Raw genomic sequence first — 27960 nt, forward strand, 5'->3', positions numbered from 1 at the left:
GGGTTTTGCTGAATGGTAGATAGCCCAGCTACAAAGAACATGAAAATATCCCATAAAAACAGCACAAAATCACATTGTAACTAATGAATTACTTTTCAAGATTAATTACTGTTGGCAATTTGTGCACAACAAGGCTGTGCAAACAACAGAGAATTAAAAACTAATTGACATTCATTGTTGTAGAAATAGAAATCTACTCTAACCATTGGGAAGTCCTACACAGACTTATCTGTCCTCGGTCTCCTCCATTGTCAGAGTGAGGCTAAATGCAAATTGGAGGAACAGCATCTCATATTTCGCTTGGGCAGCTTACAGCCCAGTGGTATGATTCTTGATTTCTCTCACTTCAGGTAGCTCCGGCATTCCCTCTCTCTCTCTCTCTCTCTCTCTCTCTCTCTCTCTCTCTCTCTCTCTCTCTCTCTCTCTCTCTCTATATATATATATATATATATATATATATATATATCCCTTCCCCACCTAAGTCACACTAGCTTTTCATTTTCACCCTACAAACAGCCTGTTTCCTTTATCATCGTTACTTTTTTGCATATCTTTCATTATCTCTCCATTCTTCATTCTTTATCTCTCCACTTCACTGTCTATATCTCTCGTTTCCCTTATCCCTAACCAGTCTGAAGAAGGGTCTCGACCCGAAACGTCACCCATTCCTTCTCTCCAGAGATGCTGCCTGTCCTGCTGAGTTACTCCAGCTTTTTGTGTCTATCTTCGGTTTAGAAACATAGAAAATAGGTGTAGAAGTAGGCCATTCGGCCCTTCGAGCCTGCACCGCCATTCAATATGACCACGGCTGATCATCCAGCTCAGTAGCCTGTACCTGCCTTCTCTCCATACCCCCTGATCCCTTTAGCAAAAAGGGCCACATCTAACTCCCTCTTAAATATAGCCAATGAACTGGCCTCAACTACCTTCTGTGGCAGAGAATTCTACAGACTCACCACTCTCTGTGTGAAGAAATGTTTTCTCATCTCGGTCCTAAAAGACTTCCCCCTTATCCTTAAGCTGTGACCCCTGGTTCTGGACTCCCCCAACATCGGGAACAATCTTCCCACATCTAGCCTCTCCAACCCCTTAAGAATTTTATATGTTTCTATAAGATCCCCCCTCAGTCTTCTAAATTCCAGCGAGTACAAGCCCAGTCTATCCAGTCTTTCCTCATATGAAAGTCCCGCCATCCCAGGGATCAATCTGGTGAACCTTCTCTGTACTCCCTCTAAGGCAAGAACGTCTTTCCTCAGGTTAGGAGACCAAAACTGCACACAATACTCCAGGTGCGGTCTCACCAAGGCCCTGTACAACTGCAGCAGAACCTCCCTGCTCCTAAACTCAAATCCTCTTGCTATGAATGCCAACATACCATTTAAACCAGCATCTGCAGTTCCTTCTTACACACTGGGAAGTGCAGTTGTCTATGCTATATCCTTATTCTCTAGCTGATGAATCAAAAAGTTTACTTCTGAATTCAGTTTCTGATCTTGTATTCCTCAATCACCTTCAATCAGTTTACTGCTAAATCCTATATCCATATCTTTTTGGCTCCAGAATTGACTATTCCTTTGCTCTCCTTCAACTCATCTTGGACTGTTCATAAGATTTAGTTCCTTGAAAATTTGTATTGCCGGCATCTTAACTTGCCCTCGAATGCTTGTTGGTATATGTTGGTATTTTGCTGACTGGTAATGATGTGATTTTAATAATTGTTTCCAACTCTTCAAGACCCTCCCTATTTCTGTAACCTTTTCCAGCCCTGAAACACTCTTGAATCTTTGTGCTGCTCCAGTTTTGCCCTCTTGTGCTTTCCAGGTAATCCCTCTTTGGTGGCCGCGAGCACATTGTGGAGTAAATTTGGGATTTTTTTCTCTGAACGTGGCCTCTGTACACTCTTCTTTCAAGATACTGCTTAAACCTACCATGGTTGCCCTAATATCCCTAGTAACCCTCTGGTTACTCTCCTGTTAAATGGCTCAGGGCACTTTACTATGTTAACGATACTATGTGGGTGTAAGTGTTGTTGGTTGATAGAGAAATATTGCACGAGATACTGGAATCGTTCTGCTCCTGAACAGTATGTTGGACTTTTTATCTCCACTTATTTAGGCAGAGACAGGCCTTTATTTTAATATATTTACTACTGCATTGAGGTCTCAGTCTGGATTGTATGTACATTTACCTTAATTGGGCTTGTTGTGTTGGTCATCTGACACAAAGTTTAAATTGTTAAAGGGTTAATTGTTTTTAAATTTGTCGAGGACCAATTTGTTTTTAATCTCAATGTTTACTTTAATCTAATATTGATAGGTCTGGCTTTGTAGTTCCTATCTACTGTTGCCTAAAATCATGTAATCTTAATATTTCAAACTTGCTTAAAATCTATACTAACCTTTCTTTAAATTAGGATATTTCAGCTCATGAAAGCAACTTATTAGGGGCGTTTTGTGATATGAATGTAAGTAGCAATTTTCATCCATTTTATGCTATTTCGATTCATTTTTAAACTAATATAATGACATTATGAAACATGTGTGTATGTCTTGCAAAATTTGACATTAGCATAAATATAGAAGTGTATAATTTGGACATTTTAGTCAATTTTCTATCCTGCAAATAAAATGACTCAATTTCTTTTTCTTTAGTCATTGTAATGTCTGTTTTAAGGGCAAATCATATCTGGATATTAAGCTTAAGAAGCAGTAATATATGATCTCTTTACAACCCAACTTGTGATTTTCATTAACTGCTGTTTTGGATCTGTGCATGTCCTCACTCTACATTTTGTGGAATATGTGGACATGATTTGTTTCAGTTTTGATTAATGACTCACTTAAGGTCTTCTAGAAAATGTGGTTTTAGTACCTTGCTTCAGCTGAGAAATTTGATCAATAGCTGCTAAATTCTATCTTTCTTTCATTTTTACATGGTAAATTGAGTCTTTCCAGATTTCTCTCTTTCCATTTGGTGGAGTTATAACAGATATTATAATATCACGAACTCTCACAGCTACTCTCTCTACACTTTAGTTCACATTGCAGTCTAACCACCTACACATTTCCTATATTTTCTCCAATTGCATATTATTTTCATCTGGCTATATTTGTAAATTTGTAGGCTTTATGTTGGTATTGTTGCAAGATCCTAGATATTTTGTTTCAACCAGCTATTTCTTACAAACTGGAGTTTGAGATGCAGTTATTGATCATAAATTTCCTTTATTTATTTTAAGTAAATAATTATTTTAACTAAATTTGGAGCCAGTAGTTCTTTGAAGGAATAAAAATTGGTCACTTGGTCTACTTATTGGCTAAATTAAACATGACAGCTTGTATTTTGTTCTGAGTAGACTGACCTTGCATCAAAGCTCTTTTGATATCTCAAATAATTGCCTATCTTTAGCTCTTTGTTGACAGTACTTTTACATTTCATTAGTCCTTTACATGAATCAATATTATGTGGAAAAACTATTCCAATATATCCTAGATATTATTTTTCTGATAAACTTTGATCAAAACACTCTTTTTACCTTCTGCTGCTGAGCGGAATTGTATTGTGGTGTATCGTCATATTTGGATCTTTTCAACTTGTGCATCATCCACATAAAATATTGTTGAATTTTCATTTTTAATCAGGTAGTAATTCCTAAAATGGACATTCTAATATAATAATCCACAGGAAGAAATTTTGTGCTATTTATGATCAGTGAACAGAAGCTTAAAAACAGCTTCATTTTGGAAACCTGAATGAAAAAATAGGAAGTCTTGGAAATATTTGAAATACTGAGCACCATTTGTGATTAAAAATCGAGGTTGAGGCTTTGATGTGGCTCTTTTTATTAGACCCAAAGTTTGGGTTCTTTTAATCATCTGCAAACAAAATTCAGCTATCGAGTGTATACTTTTAAGGTTGCTTGCAGGAAAAATTCTGCAAGAAGATTTGATGTGGCAACATTGATTAATACAATGCATTATCTCTGGGGATTTTACATATTGTAATTTTTCATGAATCCTGAAAAACTCGCTGAAAAATATTGTCGTTGTAAACTTGTGAAGTAGTCTGCCTTTTGTTGCAATCTAATTTTCTGAACTTTATATAAAATCTACAAAATGAAATTTAAATTAGATCAGTTAGAGATCTAATATTTTTGATATGAAAACCTTTGTAAATTACTTATTTTGTTATTTGTTTCAAATCTCTTTAATTATCCTTGTTTCTTATTTGTTTAGGATGTAGAAGTACCTTTGCACTTGCTTCGTTATGTCTGCCTCTTTTGTGGGAAAAATGGCCTTTCGCTTATGAAAGATTGTTTTGAATATGGAACTCCTGAAACTCTTCCTTTTCCAATAGCACATGCATTTATCACAGTAGTATCCAATGTAAGTTGCACATATTTTTACTTTAAATTCTATTAACTACCTAACAGATTTGAGGACTAATTATATTAAACTGTTGCTCTTCCTCACAGATCAATGAATCTACATGTAGATAGGCTCATGAAAATGGCTACTTTGTGTTTTTATGGCCAGGCCATACAGTGCAAGAGTAAAGAAGTTTTAATATTTTTTGAATGAAACTTTGGTTAGGACACAGTTAAGAATCTAAGATAAAGTAATTTTGGTCCTGTTATATAATGGATCAAAATGTTGTTGCTGCAATGTAGATGCAGCAGAAAGGCAATCAAATGTGGATTAAATAGGTCTCTGTACTTTTATGTAACTCGCGTTTAAAGCCTAATTATTTGTTTATGTTATCTTTTGTAATTCATGAGCATTGTTTATTGATTTGGCTGATTGTAATATCAAAAGGCGTGAGTATATTAATTTGCATGTGATGTAACTTGTAGTTTGAAGTTCCTGTGGTCATTCAAGAAAGAATGTGTAAAGTACTTACATAGCAGGTGATGTACTAATATCGGAAAAAAAACAAATAAGAACAAAATGCTCAATGTGCTGCATTGTAGAAGATGTTATATCAATTAAATAAAACAGGTATTCTGCAGACCAGTAGAAATCAGTTTATGTAGAAACAAAGAAATATAGGTAATGGTTTCCAAAAAAAAAGACAGTGCTGGAGTAATTTAGCAGGTCAGGCAGCATCTCTGGATTATATCAATAGCTGACATTTCGGGTCAGGACCCTTTTTCAGACGGAACTTTGGAAATGTCCCAAAATTGTGACCCGAAATGTCACCTATCCATGTTATCCAAGGATGCTGCCTAACCTGCTGCGTTACTCTGGAAATCTATTTGTATTCCATGTCCATCTGAGCAAGTTATAGTTTATCAAAGCACCTTAATTACAAATAAGCTCATTTTTACTGTGACTCTTTTAATTTGCTATTTTTCCTTTTTTTTTAAGTACTTGAAGATTTTGAATCTTTAAGTGTGCTTCACAGCAAGTTTTGCTTTGTAAATTCCTGTGTCCATATTTAGAATGAAATTGTTCGTGTGAACTGGTCATGATGTAACTCCACTGTGCTCCTTTCTGAACTTGGCAGCTTCGTCCCTGAGACCACTTGAGCAGAGGGCCTTCTCATCAGAAATTCAGAAATTCAAAGTCCTGTCCCCAGAAATGATTTGACATTGTCACAAAAGATTTTAAATGTCTGCGTGTAGCTGACACTGAAAAATGCTATGAAAAATTAAATTATTTTTGATTTTTAAGTTAGTATTAATAATTAGAAGATTAAACCTCAAAACACAAATGTACACATTAATCTAAGTACAAACAATCTGCTGAGGAACTAAGTGGGTCGAGCAGCAACTATGGGGGGTAGAAGGATTCAGATTTGTTTATTGTTACAATAAACAGTATACAGTAATGATAGATACAATAATAAATACAACCGTGGTTGCAAAGCAACAAGAATGGTGTAAATATTGTAGTGCAATCTAAAGTGTAAAATGAAATAACTAAATAAGGTAGAGATAAGAATATGTGGCAGCACCCTATGGGAACTGGCTGTGAAAGAGGTGATTGGTTCAGGAGTCTGATCGCAGTGGAGAAGAAGCTTTTCTCGTCTGGACTTGGGGCTTTCAAGCTCCAGTATCTTCTCGCAGAGGGTAGAAGAGATAAGGGAATGGGCAGGGTAGCAGGCCTCTGTGATGGTACTTACAGATTTTCTGATGTAACATACGGTGAAGATGGACTGGATGAAAGGAAGTGATGAGTCTTTGATGGACTGAGCAATGTTCACTATTCTCTGCAGGTTCAGGTGGTCAAGAATAGAGCAGTCTCAGACCTGAAGCAGGGTTTCGACCTGGAATGTGGGCAGCTCCTTTCCTACCCACTGATGCTGCTCCACCACTGATTTCCTCCAGCAGATTGCTTCTTGCTCCAGATTCCAGCATCTGCAGTCTCTTTTGGCTCTTTAGTATAAATACATCTCAGTTAACATTTAAAGAAACGTGATTTACTTGAAACTTTCCTATCAAAATGTAGGAGTGACTGAAAAAAAACTTGAAACCACTGACTGGTTAGCCCAGTGTTTCTCAACCTTTTTACCCTTGCCGAACCCTTGAAATAATTTTCATGTCTCGGGGAACCCTTGCATAAAAATTATTATATATCTTTATTAATCTCTTTCTTTCTCTTTCATAAACTTGTAAGTTCATAAGACAAACATAATATATTTTTCTGATGACTGGTTCAAGCAAAAAATAAAGTACATTTTTCTCAAATTTATTGCCAATGCAAAACAAAAACTGAAATCAAACTGCTTGTTCAAGAGACCTCATAAGGAAGTTTTCATTCAAACAAAAAATCAACCATATCTAAATACAAAAAATAAGCATAAATAACCAACATCATATATAACACATATAAACAGAACAAAAACAGATAATAACTACTACAATAACTTAAAACAACACACACAAACTTTGCATAAACTAACAAAAACATACATAAACACAAACTTTTCATGAACTAACAAAAATAAACATACTTAAATTTTTTTAATTCATATAACAGCCCTAAATGATGGGCAAAAATTGCTAAATAACGTGGGCGAATGAAGGATTGTACCTGCACACTAGGAAGCACAGACAGGACTGATGGAGACCGTGCATGCGTCTGTACTCGAGTGAGTCATGTGTAATGATACACAAATCCGTCACGTACAGCTCCTGTCCACTGACCACTAAAGGCCGTTTCACACTGGCGCCCTATAGACGTTGCTAAATATATTCCCTATGATTATTATACTTTTAAATGATATAACAGATTGAAGACTTTATTATAATACCCAAGAATTTTCCAAGAATATGCTGTAGGTGTATAATAAAATTATGAATATGAAATTAAACATAAAAATGACCCAAAAATGCATTTACATGTGATTAGCCTATTTATCACTATTTCTCTCGGAACCCCTAGCGACCTCTAGCAGAACCCTAGCGTTCTGGGGAACCCCGGTTGAGAAACGCCCGGTTAGCCTAACAACAATCGGAGGAAAATTGCTTGCATTTATTAAAAAGGAAGTGCACCAGATTAGCATGGATATATAAAGGAGAAGTTTCATGTTTCACTAACCCTATAGAATAAGCGTGGGGAAATCATTTACTCATAAGGTATAATATCGTTAAAGTGTGGCATATTTTAAACTATAAATCAAATGAGATTACACAGGATTGAAGGTAATATAATATCATGGATTGGGGTTTCTTTAATGGTTTGGATTAAACAGATGATTTTTGGGTACCGAGGCTGTGTCTAATAGGGTGCTCAGAGATTGGTGACATGGGTGTTGGGGCCATGTAATAGGTTTGCTGATGATACCATGCTGGATGGCTGCGTGGGCTATGAGGAAGGATTGGAGAAGCTACAAGGGAATATTGATTGACTGGGTGGGGACAGGGCAGATAGAGCGCATTAGACAAAAAAGGGAGGTGATCAATTTTGGTAGCTTTTTTAGAAAGTTTGATTCACTGGGTAGACAAATGGCATGTGCCATTTATTAGAGACGAGTGAAATGCGGCATTTTTTCTGAAAGAATTAAGTATTACAAACTAAAGTGTGATTTGGAAATGTGGGATCTGAGTGTACATGGTCTTAAATCCTTGAATGTGATAGTGCATAGTAAAACATATAGGATTCTGGGATTCATTAGTAGGGACATAGAGTATAGCAGTGGGAAGGTGTTGAATGTATGCCAAACTTTGGTTATTCCAAAACTGTCCAAATCTGTAGGCCATATTTTACGAAGTGAAGTCCTTCAGAGGGTACTGAAATGATTTACTGAAATGGATTGAGTAATGAGGGAATAAGTTAGAGATTCAACTGGAGAAGCTGGGTTCTTTTGCGTGGAGCAAAGAAGGTCAGTTGGAGATTTGTTTGAGGTGTGTAAGATCATTTTTAGTTTAGATATAAGATAAACGAAGGAAAGTTTCCCATTAGTTGGTGGTTCAAGAGCAAACATACACAGATTTAACATTTAGTGCAAAAAATACAAGGGGAGATGTGATTTAGTAGTTGAGATCTGGAATTGTTGGCTTTGAAGGAGATGGAAAGAGAAGAGACACTTGGGAAAAGACCATTTTCAAGGGGATGAAGTAAGATCCAATTTTATGTCAGCCACACTAAAATTGCTTCTCACACGTTGGCTTAGGGAACAAAAGTTCTCTTGTTATGTTCAGAAGAAATAGAAAACCAAGTTACTTGGAACCAGAATACTGACTTAATTTCTGAAAATTGATCTTGTGTGGCTTTGATGCTTGATGTTTTGTGGGATTGTTCAGCAAGTTTATTGAGTAGTGGGCTTGCCCTAATTTCTTTTGAAAGCTATGAAAATGTGACAGTTAAATCCCAATGGACAACTGATTTTCCTCATGATCAATGGCATACCAGTGTAATACAACTTCAAAATTCTGAATTTATAATAATGCTTTTTCTCCTTAGTTAGGCTGCTAATTATAAATGTATTACAAAAGTTCTATTTAAGAGCATATTTGCCACAATATATATTCAGTGATGGATAAATTCATTCTAACCAGCTGTGATTACATTCTTTTAAAATTCTGGAACAAATCCATCTGCATTTCATTGACTGCATTAATTCAAGAAGAGCCCCTAATACTTCCATTCCAACCATCTTAAAGATAAATAAGGATCAGCAAAGAAAATCAATATTGCCAGCAGTGGCCAAATCAGGGAATGAGCCTGAAAAAAGAGGCCATAACCTCTTGTTTGCGATGAGTTGCATGTACTTGCTGATGACGTGAAGAGTTTTGTGTATTCTATTGTGTTAACTTGCTGCCTAGACCAAAATGGTAACTTGTGCTGTCAAATGGATTGTCCACACCAAGCACTGCCGACAGATGGGAGTGGGGGTGGAGAAAGTTTTGACAGCTGGCAAAGCTATCCAAGACATTAAGAAAACACTCAAATTCTTTAAAATAAATTGAAGTATTTTTGTAAAATTTGAATTAAAATCATTGAAACGATTAAAAGTTGGATAACTCTATGCTTCCCCCTTCTCCTTTCAAGTACATGAGTATGTATTTTTGCGACTAGTTCATTGGTATATTTCCCAGAATTAGTGTTTGGAATTTCTGCTAGGTCGCAAGTGCTGCTGGGAAATTGACAGAGTCTGTCAGCATGTTTTTGAGTATTCAATTCTGGATAAATGGTTGCAGTCTGCTTTACAATTGCTATGGGTCAAAATAAGTTGCAGATGTTGGAAATCTAAAAAAAAAATAAAAAATGCTGGAAACAATTTGTAGAGTAGGCTATATCAATGGGAAGAGAACCAGAGTTAACATTTAAGGAAAAGTCTCCACCACAGAACTGTGAAGGAGACAAAGGGAGCTTGTAAAGCTGGATGGAGCACAGGGGAGGCAATGTCTCTTGACACTGTAAAACTGGGGTGAACTTGGGGATGAGCTGTAAACAATATTATCTGGTCAATGAATGAACTGGAACAGTTGGAGAATGTCAATGTAGCGGAAAGAATCTACGAGTTGCAAAAAGCAGAGCAGGAAGACATACCTGGCAGATTAGGCTGGAAAAAAGGGGAGAAAATACAAAATTACAGATGAACGACTGCTACAGATAGAAAAATCAAGTTACTTCTGGTAGAATCCAATATTAAGTTAAGATGGCTGCAACGTGCCCTGATGGAAGAGGAGGTCCTGTAACAGTGTTGTAGGCACAGACCAAAGGGTCAGAGAATTAAAGTGTGGGCAAGAGGCAGTTCAGAGTTGCCTACTGCGCCTATGTGGCGTCCTGCACTATTACAAAGAGACCAATACAAGCTTGAGAAACAGCACCCTTTTTTTCCTGTATGTCTTCTATATGTCTTCCCGCTCTGCAAATCACAATTATTCCATTATTTTGTGTTTTTTTGTTGAATATTTGTCATTCGTACGACACAGAAATATGCCCTTTCCCGTCATCTTGTCCGTACCATTTATGCTAATCCCATTGTCCCACTATGCCTTTCCTAACCAACTATCTGTCCAAATGCTTTCTAAATGTTGTAATTGTTTATCTCCCTCACCCACTCTAACAGTTTATGCCAGATAACCACACCCTCTGGAAAAAAGTGCCCCTCAAATCTTTAAATATCTCCCCTCTCACCTTAAAACTGCCCTCATGTGGTAGACTCCCTTGTCTTGGGAAAAAAACTCGGACTCACTATTCTGCTCGTAATTTTATAAACCTATATTTTGGTGAGAATGCACTCAGCCTTCCTAATCTCTCTTTATAACTAAAGCCCTCCATTCCAAATAACGCCATAGTTAATCCCTTCACACTCTTTTGTTTTGACATCCTTTTTGAAGTGTGGCGTCCAGAACTATGCATATTATTCTAAGGGCTGTCTAACAATTGATTTGTACATTTACAACATGATGTCCATATTCCCATACGTAATGCCTCAGCTTATGAAGGCAATCATAGCAAATGCCACCTTTTCTAACCACTTAAGAGCTTGCACCCCAAGGTCCCCATGTAAAATGCTCCTAAAGTCCCTGCCATTTGCTCTTCATGTTCTGCCAGAATTTGACTTTGCCTAGTGCACTATTTCACACTTTTCTGCATTAAATTTCACCTGCTTCCACTCTCCCCAACTTTCCAGCTGACCGAGCTCCTATTGTATCCTTAGATGACCTTTGCTCTCTGCGACCTCCAGTTTTCATGTCATCTGCCAACTTGCCTTCGTTTTTGCTCTCTAACTCCACTCATTCGCTCACTAATCAGATATACTTTTCTGTTTGGGCATCCTGGTTTTCCCTATCTGTGACATCGTTTCCCAGCTCTCCCTGCCAGTTACAGAGCTTCATGCCTCTGAGTGTCTGAAGAAGGATCCTGACCCGAAATATCAGCTTTCCATTTTCTTCACAAATGCTGCCCAAATTGCTGAGTTACTCGCAATACTTGTGTTGTGCTCAAGGGTCCAGCATCTGTCTTCATTTCTCTCCTCAATTCTGATGAAGTGGCTTTTTGATCTGAAACATTAACTCTGTTTTTCCTTCCACCCCCCCACGATGTGGCTGACCTGCTGAACATTCCCAACACTTTCTGCTTTATTTTGCATTTATTTCCTGAAGAAAAAAATTGTACCAAATTTTCTGTTTGTATCACATGCTCTTTCGTTTGTTGAGCTTGCACCACTGACAAAACTGTATGTCATGAGGGTTGGCTATTGTAATTTGTCATTATAGAATAGTATGTCCATTTTGCAATTCTTTCATTTTCAATCATATCTAATATAGAAATTTCAGTTGCCTTGGCAAATTTGATTGCTTGAAAATTGTGTCATTCATTACATTGACCTATATGCAGAAAAGATGGAAACACTAGACCGATAAAAACCAAAACTTTCAGTAGAATGAGAGCAAAATTGTTAAAATATTATGGCACCATTCATTAATCCGTATTTTATACAAGACAGAATGGTGTATTAGTGAGATTGAATCTTCTAATATAAATGCTGTCCATTAATACTTAAAAATAAAGCCATAAGTCTGCATATCAGAGCAAACCAATTGAACATTGAAGAAAGCATTTTAGATCGAACTATGAAAAACAATACTGTGATTACGGTAGTGTGTCAGGACAATACACAACTCCATTGTTATGTCGAAACTTAAGACTGATTAGGCGAAACTTAAACATGAAATCCGATAATGATGATTTCATATGAGGGAGGAAGTGCAATTAACCACTAATACCGAGAGGAGCAAAGTCATGATTTTATGTCACTTTAACTGGTTGCTAAGACTCGTAAGATGAGCTGAAATGTTTTTTACAGTGTTATCTTTGGAAAAAGAAAATGAGCAAAAAATACTCTTGTTCTGTGACAAATAAGCTGGAGGAACTCAATGGGCAGGCAGCATCTGAACAGGGTTTGTATCAGTATAGAATTTTATGGACAAGCATCCTATGTTTTGTAACTGTATAAATGAGAGCACATGCCTGCTGCAGGGAATATAGATATGAGAATGTTGGCTGCTAATTCTTATAACTATTTTGTTCATACTATACTGAAAGTTTTGAATTTTATGCAGATACGGTTCCCCATAACCTTCCATTGTTCATGCATCAGGATAGTGATAGCAAACTATTTGCAGTGAATGGCATTGCAGTTTTCAATTTCTTTGCATGCAATGACTGCTTGAAGTCTGCGATTCATGGACATCACCAATTGCTGAGTGTCTTCTCTGGTGATGCTGTGCCAGGCCTGCATTGCAGCCATCTTTATCTTATGCTTGTTTTGGGGGCTAGTCCCCTTCAGATTTCTCTTCAGCAAATAAAAGGCATGCTCAATTGGGTTCATATCGGGTGATTGACTTGGCCACTGAAGAATTGACCATTTTTTAGCTTTGAAAAACTCCTTTGTTGTTTTAGCAGTATGTTTGGGATTATTGTCTTGATGTAGAATGAACCGCTGGCCAGAGTTTTGAGGCATTTGCTTGAACTTGAGCAGATAGGATTTGTCTATACAAGGATGTACTTTAGAAAGGAGATGAGAAGGATTTTTTTAGTCAGGGTGGTGAACTGGAATTCATTGCCACAGACGGATGTGGAGGCCAAGTCAATGGATATTTTTAAGACGGAGATTGACAGATTTTTAATTAGTAAGGGTGTCTGGGGTAATGGGGCGAAGGTAAGAGAATGGGAGTGAGAGGGAAAAATAGATCAGCCATGATTGAACGGCAGAATAGACTTGATGGGCTGAATGACCTTACGAATATTGTCATTTCTGGAAATTACGTCCACGATTGCTGTGGATATTCTGTTAATCAGGAATGACATTGTAGCTTTTGAATCCTGAAGCAATCAGAGGAAACAGGAATTATGTGCGAAAGCAGATAAGGTGAATCGCCAATTATTTTATTCATTGTCAGACTATGGTTGGGAGACCAAATTAACTGCTACTTGTTGCATTATTGTGAAAAAAATCTTTTAAAATGTTTTCTGGTGTCAAATTTATTTTCTATAGTGCTCTCCATAATGTTTGGGACAAACAACCATCATTTATTTATTTGCCTCTGTACTCCACAATTTGAGATTTGTAATTTAAAAAAAATCACATGGTTAAAATGCACATTGTCAGATTTTAATACAGGCCATTTTTATACATTTTGGTTTCACCATGTAGAAATTACAGCAGTGTTTATCCATAGTCACCACATTTCAGGGCACCATAATGTTTGGGACACAGCAATGCCATGTAAATGAAAGTAATCATGTTCAGTATTTTGTTGCATATCCTTTGCATGCAATGACTGCTTGAAGTCTGCAATTCATGGACATCACCAGTTGCTGGGTGTCCTCTCCGGTGATGCTCTGCCAGGCCTGTATTGCAGCCATCTTTATCTTATGCTTGTTTTGGGGGCTAGTCCCCTTCAGATTTCTCTTCAGCAAATAAAAGGCATGCTCAATTGGGTTCATATTGGGTGATTGACTTGGCCACTGAAGAATTGACCATTTTTTAGCTTTGAAAAACTCCTTTGTTGTTTTAGCAGTATGTTTGGGATTATTGTCTTGATGTAGAATGAACCGCCGGCCAGAGTTTTGAGGCATTTGCTTGAACTTGAGCAGATAGGTTGTGTCTATACACTTCAGAATTCATTATGCCATTACCATCAGCAGTTGTATCATCAATGAAGATAAGTGAGCCAGTACCTTCAGCAGCCATACATGTCCAGGCCATAACACCCCCACCACCATGTTTCACAGATGAGGTGGTATGCTTTGGATCTTGGGCAGTTCCTTCTCTCCTCCATACTTTGCTCTTGCCATCACTCTGATATAAGTTAATCTTCGTCTCATCTGTCTACAAGACCTTTTTCCAGAACTGCGGTTGCTCTTTTAAGTACTTCTTGGCAAACAGTAACCTGGCCATCCTATTTTTGCGGCTAACCAATGGTTTGCATCTTGCAGTGTAGCCTCTGTACTACTGTTCACGAAGTCTTCTGTGGACAGTGGTCATTGACAAATCTACACCTGACTCCTGAAGAGTGTTTCTGATCTATCAGACAGGTGTTTGGGGATTTTTCTTTATTATAGATAGAATTCTTCTGTCATCAGCTGTGGAGGTCTTCCTTGGCCTGCCAGTCCCTTTGCGATTAGTAAGCTCACCAGTGCTCTCTTTCTTCTTAATGATGTTCCAAACAGTTGATTTTGGTAAGCCTAAGGGTTGGCTGATGTTTCTGACAGTTTTATTCTTGTTTCTCACTCATAATGGCTTCTTTGACTTTCATTGGCACAACTTTGGTCCTCATGTTGATAAACAGCAATAAAAGTTTCCAAAGGTGTTGGAAAGACTGGAGGAAAGACTAGGTGCTGAGATCTCTCTTATACCTGCATTAAGGAGGCAATTAAACACACCTGAGCAATTACAAACGCATGTGAAGCCATGTGTCCCAAACATTATGGTGCCCTGAAATTGGGGGACTATGTATAAACACAGCAGTAATTTCTACATGGTGAAACCAAAATGTATAAAAATACCCTTTAATAAAATCTGACAATGTGCACTTTAACCACATGTGATTTTTTCTATTACAAATCTCAAATTGTGGAGTACAGAGGCAAATAAATAAATGATGGGTCTTTGTCCCAAACATTATGGAGGGCACTGTATGTTCAGGAGTATTAATGAAACCATGCAATGATCTGAAAAATCTGCTTATTTAGTACTGCCAAAATCCAGAGGATGCTGCATTTTTAGGAGTCGTACTGTAGTCACGTAGAATTATGTGTTGGAAAGAACTGCTGATGCTGGTTTATATCGAAGGTAGACACAAAATGCTGGAGTAACTCAGCGGGTCAGGCTGCATATCTGGAGAGAAGGAATGGGTGACATTTCGGCTCGAGACCCTTCTTCAGACTTGTCAGGGCAGGGGGCGGGACAAAGATAGAATGCAGTTGGAGACAGTAAGACTAATGGGAGAACTGGGAAGGGGGAGAGGATGGAGGGACAAGCTTCTTTTACAGTGCTCTTTTCCTCCCCCCAGACTGAAAAAAGACTTGCCAGTTGTATTTCCTTCACAGACCCAGACAATTTATGTGTTGATCTTGTGGCGATTTAAGGGATTAGGATAATGTGATACGTTACATTGCTCTACCGACTTGCTGAAGGGCAATGGCATTTATATTTTAAAGATTTTTAAAAATATCGATCTGGTGATTTTAACAAGAAAGCATTAAAAAAGCGGAATAATGTAGGGAGGTTTATGCATTACTGTTGATTATTAATGTTGGCTTTGTAAGTATTGTGTCTATGTCCACCTCTTTTCTAGCAGCTAGTTCCAGATATTCACCACCCACTATGTGGAAAACCTACTCTTTGGATCTTCTTTAAATTTCTCCCTTCTCATCTTAAACATGTGCCCTCTTGTCTTGACACTTCCTGCCCTGCGAAATAATATTCTGAACATCCATCTTGGATTTTTTTTTTTTAAACCTCTGCTTCTTCAGTGTCCGCACTTTCTTTTGTCTCCTTAGCTTGGATCTTAACTGATGAGATTGCTGTGGTAAAACCATGGCTTGATTACCTCCAATCTTACTGCATATTCCCCTGCATCCACCTTTCATGATATATTGAGTGTTCAACACTGCAGTATAGGAAAGGTTCAACGTTGCATGGAAACAGCATCGTGCTATGGTAGAATATGAACAAAAGGAATGTTGAAATCGTAGTTCAGTGCCTGAGCAGGTCATTGGAGTGGTCTGCATGCAAAGTGAATAGAATTGTATTGGTATGCGGACATGTGTATGTGTATATGGAATATCTTCATGTAGCAAAGTGGTGGATAGATCTTCTCTGGAGCATTATTAAAATGAAGTATTTGTGTCACAGGACCACAGAAGGAAATATTGGGACAGGAAATCAAGTTATTTGAGGAAGGGTCCCAGCCCTAAAAGTCACCCGTCCATTCCTCCTCGGGATGCTGCCTGACCCGCTGAGTTCTTCCAGGATTTTGTGTTTTAAATCACAACATGTCAATTAGGTACTTTCGGGGGAACTTTTTACAAAAAAGAAAGTGAAGCTTAGAATTTTTTAGGGGAACTTCAGAGCAAAATTTCATGAAAACTACGATATGGCCACAAATGGTTTTGAACAATGTGGCTCTTTGAGTTTGTTGGTGCAGTTGGTTTCCAGGGAATGGAAATTGTGATCGGACCTAAAGCAATGGCTTCAGTTCTTCTAATGTCAGTTCATGACATAATGCAAATTGATGACGAAAACTGCTTTTTAAAGTAAATAGAAATTTCATGTATTACCTGTTCACTAAAACCTCTTTGCATTTTAACCAACTTTTCATAGTTAATATTTCAAATTGAATCTCTTTGCTTACCTTCCTGGTAGACTTCTGATGCATGTGTCTTCATTGTCATGTGGTCAGACATTTTCTTGGTGTACTTCAAATCCTCAGAAGAACTGCAGGGGGTATAATCTTGTTTCTAACTTATGTTTCCAGCAACTTGTGGTGCAACATATCTTCATAATTCAATGATCAAGGGTAGGTTTAAATATTGGCATCCTTCATTCAGCATTTCTGAATAACCAATAGGGATATTTTGCACTTTAGAAATTACGTGATTGGCCTATAAAATCAAATTTGGTGTTGAATATGGCAATTACATCATTTTAGCGTAGCAGAATATTAGTAAGATTTGCGTATTTGTGAAATTATATTGCATTTTTATGTGGGCGGTAATAATCCAATGGTGTTTTAGAAATTATATTTTGTTTCATATTACAGATTAGGATATGGTTGCACATCCCTGCGGTTATGCAGCATGTTATACCCTTTAGAACTTATGTTATTAGGTAAGTGATCAGATCACGTCACTTGTGATGTTTTTGTATTCATAAATGATCTTTTAGCATTTCATTTAAAAAAAAAAAAATTACAAATTTCTGAATCTATCTTAAACTGAAACAATACTACCTTGTGAATTTAAAAATAACCATTTTTTAAAATGTTCAAATCCAGGTATTTGTGTAAACTTACAGACCAGGAATTGCGGCAGAGTGCTGCACGCAACATGGCAGACTTAATGTGGAGTACAGTCAAGGAACCATTGGATACGGCGCTGTGTTTCGACAAAGAGAGTTTGGATCTTGCTTTCAAGTACTTCATGTCACCAACTCTGACAATGAGGTTGGCTGGTCTCAGTCAGATTACAGTAAGTTGTTATTTAGTAAATAACACGTTGTACGTTCTCCCCGTGACCTGCGTGGGTTTTCTCCCAGATCTTCGGTTTCCTCCCACACTCCAAAGACGTACATGTTTGTAGGTTAATTGACTGGGTAAATGTAAAAATTGTCCCTTGTGTGTATAGGGTCGTGTTAATGTGCGGGGATCGCTGGGCGGCGCGGACTCGGTGGGCCAAAGGGCCTGTTTCCACGCTGTATCTCTTAAAAAAAAATGTTGCTTAAGCAGTGCTGTGTTCATTTGGCCATATTCTGTTTTTTTTAAAATAACGTCTGCTTGATCAGGATATGATATGAAATGTGCCACACATGCAGTCTATTGGTTCCATTTGAGTTTAAGCGCCACACTTCCTCTCCTCTGCCTACTCCTCTGAATCATTGGAACAAGAAGGATTAGCAAGTGGAGGCCTATCAGTTTCTCAAGCTCACTGTGCCTTTCAGTAGCATTGTGGCTGAACTTTCACCTTGGTGCCACTTCCCTGGATTAATCCCATCTATATACTAAAACTTTCGTTTGTTTGTTTATTTGTGATCAAACTACAGCCAAAACGGTACATGATAGTGTGACAATTTTAGCCCCACCTTACACTCCGTCACCGCATTAATGGTAAAGCAAGTAGTTTTATTGAAATCGGTGTTATATTTTTAAAGTTATTCACATTTTAAAGTTTAAATCTATCTCCTAGGGAGGGAGGGAGAGGGAGGTGGTGGGGAGGGGAGGAGGGGGGTTGAGGGGGATGGAGAGGGGGAAGGGGAAGTGGGGAGGGGAGGGAAAGAAGGGGGGAGGGAGGTAGGAGAGGGTGCTGCACCAATGCAGGAGAGGTTTGGGCCCAACGGGTCCACTTGGTCTAGTACCACTTAATTTCCTCAATATCTAAAAAATGTCAGTTGACTTATTTCTTGAGTACATTCATGCCTGAGGCTACACAACACCTTTGGGTAAAGATTTGTCTGAAGTTTCTTCTAGTCTTTGTCATGAACCCCTGATTTTGATACTGACCCCAGATTGTAGCCCCCTTTCCCATCTTCAGCCGAGGGCGATATCAACTCCACATCTATGCCTCATAGGAAATCTCTATAATTCAATGAGATTGCCTCTCATTCTTCTAAACTCTTAATAGAATATAGGGTCAGGCTGCTTAATCTTCCCAGAGGACAATTCTGCCATCCTATGAATTGATCTGGTATTTCTTTGCAAACACTCTACTTTGTAAATATATCCTTCCTCCAGCAGGGAAATTAGACCAAAATATAATTTGGGTTCTACTCACTGTTTCTGCATGTTACCAGACCTCCCAACCCTTCCAAATTTGGCAGAAAGTTTTGGCTTTCTTATTTCGTTTCCGCCATCCCGATTTTGCCTCACATTTTTCCACAAAACACATGCCTCGCCGCTCGCCTTGCCCCGCCCGCCTTTGGCCCGTCCTTGCTGCTCGCCTTGCCCAGCCCGCTGCTGGCCCGGCCTCGCCACTGGTCTCACCTCGTCGCTTACCTTGTCCCGCCTTGCCGCTGGCCCGACCTCGCCGCTGGTCTCGCCTCGCTGCTGGTCTCGCCTCGCCGCTGGCCCTGCCTCACCGCTGGCCCGGCCTCGCCGCTCCGCTAGCCTGGCCTGGTCTCGCCGCTGGCCCGGCCTCGCCACTGTACTTGCCTCGACTCGCCGCTGGCCCAGCCTCGCCACTGTTCCTGCCTCGCCGCTGGCCCGGCCTCGCCGCTGGCCCGGCCTTGCCTCACCTCGCCGCTCGCTTGGCCTCACCTTGTCGCTGGCCCGGCCTCGCTGCTGTACTCGCCTCGCCTCGCCACTGGCCCGGCCTCGCCGCTGTACTCGCCTCGCCGCTGCCCTCGCCTCGCCTTGTCGCTGGCCTGGTCTCGCCGCTTGCCCGGCCTCGCCGCTGGCCTCGCCTCGCTGCGGAGCGTGAGGCTCGTTGATGTTGAGAGGGGATGGGGGGAGGGGTTGGGGGGAGGGAGGCAGTGGGGCAGTGGGGCAGTGGAGTGGGAGGAGGGAGTGGGGGGTGGGGGGGTGGAGGAAGGGATGGGGAAGGGAGGGGGAGAGTGGGGAGGAGGGGTGAAAAGGGGGGAGGGGTGGTGGAGTAGGGGGAGGGGAATGGGGAGAGGGGGGTGGGGGGGAAGTAGGGTTGGGGGGGGACATGGACCGTTGTGATTTGCTGTTGAAGACCACTGGAGCAAGTATGTCTTCAATTAAATTAGGTATGTGCAGTTTTTTAAATGAAACTCTTTCTTCATAACTTAGTCATACAGTTTATGACTATTTTTTTATTCAATACCAAGAGAATTGGGATGTGTACGGAAAAAGCAAAATAGAAAGAACAAAACAACACAATTTTTTCTTTGTTGTAAAAAGTATTTCTGTTCAATAACCTTTCTATTATAGTAGAATATACTCATGATAGGCCTGAAATGTCATGTAGTCCAAGAACTACAGACTGTTGGAAATAATAGAAGTTTTTCACACGTGAATGTAGCGCAACGCGTACGCGCATTTGGCGTGCATACTTTTATTTTGCTGAAAATTGCATTACGCGCCATATTATGAATTTTGATGTAAAATTCTGAATTTTGGGCATCAACATTCTGAATTTGTAAAATTCAATGTTGGGAGGTCTATGTTATCTTTCAATGATTTATTTGCAAGGATCCATTGGTCCTTTCAAATGTGAACACTTTTCAATCTCGTCGCTTTTAAAAAGTTTGCTTTGCTATTTCTTTTACCTTATTGGATGTCCTAGCATTTTTCTTCAAGATATTCCATCTGTCTTGTCCTCGTCCATTCTTTTTTACCTGTCTATATCCCCAGGCATTCTCAAATGTCCTCTTCATAACCCACACTCACACCTAATATCATCAGCAAACCTGCATGTATTAACCTTGGCCCCCACATCCAAATCAATGCTATAAATTATTAACATCAAAATCATAAATCATAAACACCACAACTCTGACCACCAATAGCCTCCACATTTTATTCAATTGGCAAATCCTACCCCTTTCTCCTTTATGTTTTCATTTGACTTGAAAATGTGCCCATTTTTACCAATTGACTTATCTACCTGTGTTGATACTATTTCCTAATGAACTCCAGTCTGTCTACTCTGTCATGTCTTTGGTGAGTTGTGAACTGCTGAGGAAATAGAGACTGTTTGTGAGGTGTAGAAAAGATTATCGATTTGTGTACCATAATCGGATGTAGGTGTTCGATCAGATTGAATACCTTTTTTTAAACCAGAACATAGGCAAGATTTTACTCTTCTATTTTGAAGTTCATCGTTTATTTTATTGTGGAACGTAATTTACAGTTAAATGTGAAATTAAATCTACAGGTTCCTAAACTGGTTATAAAAGCTTTTATCAAAGGTTTTTATTCACAAAATGCTGGAGTAAGTCAGCAGGTCAAGGTTTGGTGCGCTATTCAATATTGTATAGGAGAGTTCACTTTTTTTACTGTCACTCAGTTCATACACCCTTGAAGCCACTGAAGCGTTCAACATTAGTATTCTGTTTTTCTTTTCATAATTTTCTGAACATTTTAAACACCACTGAAACAGAAAAGTTTTATGACATTCTTACTTAAGATTTTTTTCTTATGTTATGAATATCAACATTGCAAAGATTACTGTTTAGTGTTGCTTAAAACAGAGCCACACTCTTGTGTTTACAGCTGATGATCATTCAGTGGCGAAAGAGATGCTGCAGTTTTACTTTATTGCCCTTCATGTCTCTTGAACTCAATATTTTGTAAATTTACTTTTGATTCAGCAACGCTAATCTATAAGTTTTGATTTTTCAAAAGTTGAAAATTGACATATCAATTTCGATTGGGTATAAAATAAATAATTTTCCAACTTTTCTTTCTCAACAGAATCAACTTCATACATTCAATGATGTTTGTAATAATGAGTCTTTGGTGTCAGATACTGAAACGTAAGTATTGATTGCAACTTTTAATGAGGGGCTTGACTCATAGAAGGTATTTATTCACAAAATGCTGGAGTAACTCAGCAGGTCAGGCAGCATCTCAGGAGAGAAGGAATGGGTGACGTTTCGGGTCGAGAGCCTTCTTCAGACTGATGTCAGGGGGGCGGGACAAAGGAAGGATATAGGTGGAGACAGGAAGATAGAGGGAGAACTGGGAAGGGGGAGGGGAAGAGAGGGGGAGGGGAAGAGAGGGACAGAGGAACTATCTAAAGTTGTAGAAGTCAATGTTCATGCCACTGGGCTGCAGGCTGCCCAAGCGAAATATGAGGTGCTGTTCCTCCAATTTCCGGTGGGCCTCACTATGGCACTGGAGGAGGCCCATGACAGAAAGGTCAGACTGGGAGTGGGAGGGGGAGTCGAAGTGCACAGCCACCGGGAGATCAGGTTGGTTAAGGCGGGCTGAACGAAGGTGTTGAGCGAAACGATCGCCGAGCCTGCGTTTGGTTTTGCCGATGTAAAGAAGCTCTGCATTCTAGAGCAGCGGATGCAATAGATGAGATTAGAGGAGGTGCAGGTGAACCTCGGTCTCACCTGGAAAGACTGTTTGGGTCCTTGGATGGAGTTGAGGGGGGAGGTAAAGGGACAGGTGTTGCATCTCCTGTGGTTGCAGGGGAAAGTGCCCGTGGATGGGGTGGTTTGGGTAGAAAGGGACGAGTGGACCAGGGAGTTACGGAGGGAGCGGTCTCTGCGGAACGCAGAAAGGGGAGGGGATGGGAAGATGTGTCCAGTGGTGGGGTAGGTGACGGAAATGTTGGCGGATGATTTGTTGGATACGCTGGCTGGTGGGGTGGAAGGTGAGAACGAGGGGGATTCTGTCCTTGTTACGAGTGGGGGGAGGGGGAGCAAGAGCGGAGCTACGGGATGTGTGGCTTGACTCAGGATCAAATGCAGATATAAGAATAAAAATATTCTCTCTTAAATCATTGACAAGATGGGAAATGGAGCAAAAGATTATTTGTTTATTAATGTATACTCTTTTCCCTTTGCTGTATAGGTCAATTGCAAAAGAGCTTGCAGACTGGCTAATTCATAATAATGTTGTTGAACATATCTTTGGACCAAATTTGCACATTGAGGTTTGTCTAGAATGTAGCTGTTTTCATCCTGTGCATCATCCTGCCACACTCCTCTTCTTCCGATACCACTCCCTAAACCATCAACAAGCTTGCAAAGACTGCTCTTTTTAAAAACTTTTTTTGTTATTGGGTTGCAGATCATCAAACAATGCCAAGTTATTCTGAACTTTCTTGCTGCTGAAGGAAGACTTAGCACACAACATATAGATTGTATTTGGGCAGCAGCACAGGTATTTTTTAATTTGTAAATAGAGATTTTTGTTGCTTCATTCTTATTGAGCAATTTATAATGTAAATGTCATCATATCACTGGTTTAGTTTTATTCTCATTGAATTTAGATTTAGAAGATTTAGAAAGATGTGTCATGCAATCATCAAATTGAAATGCTATCATTCTATTGTAATTAATAATTATCCTTTTTATTTGCTGGTATTTTTTCTCAGAAATATTTTTTTGATTCTTTGATTGTTACTTTAATCAGGTAAAATTAAATTGAGTAATTTGTTCTGACATTTATAGTTTTACTTGCTTACACTACTATCTTTTGATATTTTTTTCTTTTGTTTCTTCTCCCATGCACCACATAGTTGAAGCACTGTAGTCGATACATCCATGATTTGTTCCCTTCACTTATTAAGCACTTGGATCCTGTACCACTCCGTCACCTTCTTAAACTAGTTTCTGCTCTTCACCCAAGTGTCCACACGGAACAGGTAAGATAAGAAAATTGTTACTCTTCTGTTTACTTCCTCACCAGTTCAACAGTGATTAACTAGTTTGAAAAAATAGGAACAGTATGCATATCTAAATTGACAACATTGAGCTTTCAAGTCTATCCATTCGCAGAACAATAGTATCTTAGTTGTAATTTCCCCATAGTAACATGATCTGCTGGTGATGTCAACAATTTGTGGCGATGTCAACAATTTGCTGGTTCATTTTATTGTTATACTATGACAACTCATTCCTCTTGATTAAATATGAAATATTTCAGTATTGCCTTTGAACTGTTGTGAATGCACAATTATTTAGAAAAATGATTTACTTTAGTGCTGCTCTCCCTTACCATATATTATCCACTCCATCTTAAAAAGAAAAAGTATTAATGTATACATTTTCAATTATAAATTGGTGCTGAATTCAGCAAAATTTAATTAAAATGCTTTATGGGTGCCTAAATAATCATGGGTCTGAAGAAGGTTCTCGACCCGAAACGTCACCCATTCCTTCTCTCCCGAGATGCTGCCTGACCCGCTGAGTTACTCCAGCATTTTGTGTCTACCTTCGATTTAAACCAGCATCTGCAGTTTTTTTTCCTACATACCTAAATAATCATAACCTTTCATCTGAATTTGATTCTCGTGAGTCGACTACATTATATTGAAATGAACTGTTTACTTGTTTTAATCTTTTAATTTAGATATTTGCAATATCTCACTGACCTAGATTGACTTGACATCCAATTTTGAAATTCCATGAAAATTGAAGACATTTATTTTTAATTGAGTTAAAAATTGATGCGCTTATGTGGTTCTCTGGTTTGTTGTAGTTGTTTTCTTCAATGTTTCTAGCTGATGACTATATATTCACACTTTGGCATTGTTCGCAGACCCTATACTTGGCATCAATGCTCATTAAAGCCCTCTGGAACAATGCACTTGCTGCCAAGGCTCAATTATCCAAGCAGAGCTCCTTTGCTTCTCTTCTTAACACAAATCTCCCTATGGGAAATAAGAAAGGTAAGTTCTATTAGTTTTTAAATAGGTTTTAAATAAGATAGAGCCAGTTCAGAGTTAAAGTCCTCAATTGGGCAAGACTAGTCAACAACAGTCAACAGAGCTTTATTTGTCATTCGGTACCAAGGTACCGAACGAAACTACATAGCAGTCACACAAAAAAGAAAAAAAACACAAGACACTTGACCCCAACACAAACATTCATCACAGTGACTCCAAACACCCCCTCACTGTGATGGAGGCAACAAAACTTCCACTCTCTTCCCCACGCCCACGGACAGACAGCTCGTCCCCGACCGACCCGCACAGTCCCCGCAAGGGGATGGTCCGCGGCCGAGCTGCACCGGGCGCTGAAACGTCTCGCGGCCGAACCAGGCGATGGAAGGCCCCGCGGCTGAGCCATGCGCAGCTAAGTCCCGCGGCCGCGCCGGGCGATGGAAGGCCCCGCGGCCGAGCCGCATCGGGCACTGTTAAGTCCAGCGGCCGAGCCGCACCAGGCGATGTTAGGTCCCGCGGCCGAGCCGCACCGGGCGATGGAAGGCCCCGCGGCCAAGCCTAATTATGATGGCTTGCGGAAGGTACTTGCAAAGGTTGATTGGGAGAGACAGTTTATGGGCAAAATGTTGCATACAGGTAGCTGGGATCTAACAAGTCCCTTGATGAGTACAAGGAATGCGGGGATACAGTTAAAGAGGGAATTCAGAAGGGTAAAACCAAATGAGGTAGTGTTAAGACCAAGAAAATGTGCCAGCACCTACCTCCGAGAAGGGGCTGTAGATCTGGGGAATCAGTCTGGAAATCCAGAATTTCAACCTCCGGAATCTTCACCCAGAAGAAGAACAAGGAAAGAATCAGGATGACAAGCATCCTTGACGCTACTTCCACTCTTCCTGATACAATGCACCGTGAAGATGGATTGTATGGAAAGAAAGGACAAGCGTGATGGATTGGGCAGTCTTCACCACACTGTGCTGGTTCAGGCTGTCAAGACCAGGGGAGTTGGCATATCTGTGTAGGAAGGAACTACAGATGTTGGTTTACACCAAATATAGACCCTTCTTCAGACGGGTCAAGAAGGGTCTCGACCCCAAACGTCATCCATTCCTTCTATCCAGAAATGCTGCCTGTCCCGCTGAGTTACTCCAGCATTTTGTGTTTATCGTGAGTTGTCATACCTGGCTGAGATACATCCCGTCAAAATACTTTCCCCAAGGATGACCCTCAAATTATTTAATTTTTATTATTTCATGACACGCGAAGGCTCATCCATTTTGAAGGAGGAGACTGTGATTAAGTAATGCTGTCTGCTGGGGGGTACATTTGAGTTCTTGGCCAACTTCCATGTATCAAAGGGCATACTTTTTTTTTTAAATGGTGCACAGTTATATTTCATAATTTGCATTCCATTTTCTCTGAGCTATAAAAACTGGGCATTATTCCAAAGTGTTTGGACTGGTTGGATTTTAGGTGCTGATTTAAAGTATATGAGGCACCTAAACTAAAAGTAGGTGTCTAATTTTAATAAAGCATTAGACTAAAATGTTAATTAACTGGTTTTAATTAATTTAAAAACATAAATTTTAACAGGATCGCCTGCAGCTAGTCCACAGAGTAGTGACAACAGTGATACTCATCAAAGTGGTGGCAGTGACATTGAAATGGATGAGCAAATGATGAACAGAGCAAAGAGGGGACAACAACGACTGTCAGATACCGAGGTATGGACTTTAAAATCCATGTAAATTCCATAGCAAAGGCAGGGTTGCTGATCAGCTTAGGCTGATCATACTTGTTAAAGAACATAAAGCAGGACTGGGCCAATTGTACTTCAAGCCTGTTCTGTTACTCAATTTTGGCCTTGCCATTACCTTCCCTTATCACTTGACTCTTCTGTAGTTTAAATGTCTGCCAATCTCAACCTTGAATATATTCTATGACTCTTTGAATGTTCTGAACCATGAGAAAATAAATTCCTCACTACCGACCAAAATCCACAGACCTTAGTCTCTCGGTTACAAATGAGTTCCTTTTGTACAGAGATCATAAGTTGATTTTGTGCATGTCAGAAAATATGCAAAAACTCTGGATGTGGTACCCACACCTCCACAGTATTGTTATGAATGGCATCAAAGCCCATAAGACTGAAAAGAAAGAACAATTACTAAAAATGGAGTAAGAGAGAGGCAACAAGTTCTGAATGTATGTGTGCATGTTGGACTTTTCAATGAATAAGTGTGATGTTAATGCGAGTTGGAATGTAGGTACAGGTGTCCATATGTTGGGGGTCCATAATCCATGGACGGACTGTAATCTGAAATTCTGCTCCTTAGTTGTAGATATCAGCATCCACCCTGTCAATCCCCTTCAGAATCTTACGTATCAATAAGACCTCCTCTCATTCTACGGTGTATATAGGCCCTATCTGATCAACCTTTTCCATTCTTGGGTCAACAATTTATGCCTGGAATTAACTACTGGAAGTACCACCTTTGCCCTATCTTCAATACAAACCGATTTTTGCCCTGTCCCCAATGCGAACAGATCCTTCCTTAAATATGGAAAACAAAACTGCACTTCATTTATTGTCTCAGTTGCCTCCTATGCATCAAAAGTTTTCTTTTTTGCAATTCCATACCCAATTCGATTATGGCAAGCACTCATTAAAATGCCTAATTACTTCCTGTACTTGCATGCTAGCTTGTGTTTCATATATAAGACCTCCAGATAACTTTGAACCACAACATTTTGTAGTCTCACACCATTTAAATATATATATATATATATATATATATATATATATATACATTCTTCCTTACAAAGGTGATAACCTCTCATCTTTACTCCATCCTGATAAATTCTGGTCACCATTACCCCAGCACTGCCCTTTACTATTGCCTTTTCCTTTCTCTCTGTCTTCCTAAATAGACGTACACCTGAATCCCTTTCAGTTATTTCAAGCTTAGCTTTCACTCTTATGCATCTGCACTCAGGTTTCCACCCCTTGTTTACAACATGTGCAGCTTCCATAACCAGAAGCATATTGATCCCATTCCTGTGGAGTTGTAACCCACCTGGCTTGTGGAGGTCCCAGGTTACTCAGAATTCCTCAGGAATCTTAAAGCCCGTGTATATCATATTTCCAGCTCCATGGCCACGTGCTCTAACTTATAACTCACTACCATGTGGCGCTGGTAGTTAACCAGTGAATACCGCCTTTGAGATCCTACTTTTTAATCTCTTTCTGCTCACTCAACTCCAGCCGCACACCCTAGTACTGAAATGGACAATGAACTCAGACTGTTCACTCCCTCCTTCAGGATGCTGAGTAGCTGTTGAATGATATCCTTGACCCTAGCACCAGGAGACAGCATATCAACCTTCAGTCCAATCATTGACCACAGTAATGCCTGTTTGTTCCCTGAACTATTGAGTCTCTTGTCAATATTGCTCTCCCACTGTCTCCCTCCCCTTTTGTGTA

The 27960-nt window shown here is 39.5% G+C and overlaps 1 protein-coding gene across 8 annotated transcripts in view; it reads left to right on the plus strand.

Moving 5' to 3' along the window:
* The window catches only part of usp34 (ubiquitin specific peptidase 34), a 204494-nt gene that overhangs the window by 24183 nt on the left and 152351 nt on the right, over positions 1-27960 (plus strand). For all 8 annotated transcript variants that reach the window (XR_013547613.1, XM_078404725.1, XM_078404728.1 and 5 more), the window contains exons 4-13: positions 2414-2464; positions 4236-4385; positions 17225-17292; positions 17459-17651; positions 21554-21615; positions 22664-22745; positions 22883-22975; positions 23334-23459; positions 24356-24485; positions 26070-26200. Coding sequence is in view for 7 of the 8 variants with exons in the window: in XM_078404725.1 (XP_078260851.1) it covers positions 2414-2464; positions 4236-4385; positions 17225-17292; positions 17459-17651; positions 21554-21615; positions 22664-22745; positions 22883-22975; positions 23334-23459; positions 24356-24485; positions 26070-26200 (1086 nt within the window). In the remaining variant the exon portion in view is untranslated. The remainder of the gene's footprint in view (positions 1-2413; positions 2465-4235; positions 4386-17224; positions 17293-17458; positions 17652-21553; positions 21616-22663; positions 22746-22882; positions 22976-23333; positions 23460-24355; positions 24486-26069; positions 26201-27960) is intronic.

Source organism: Rhinoraja longicauda, chromosome 9, assembly GCF_053455715.1.
Source record: "Rhinoraja longicauda isolate Sanriku21f chromosome 9, sRhiLon1.1, whole genome shotgun sequence".
Classification (NCBI taxonomy): Eukaryota; Metazoa; Chordata; class Chondrichthyes; order Rajiformes; family Arhynchobatidae; genus Rhinoraja; species Rhinoraja longicauda.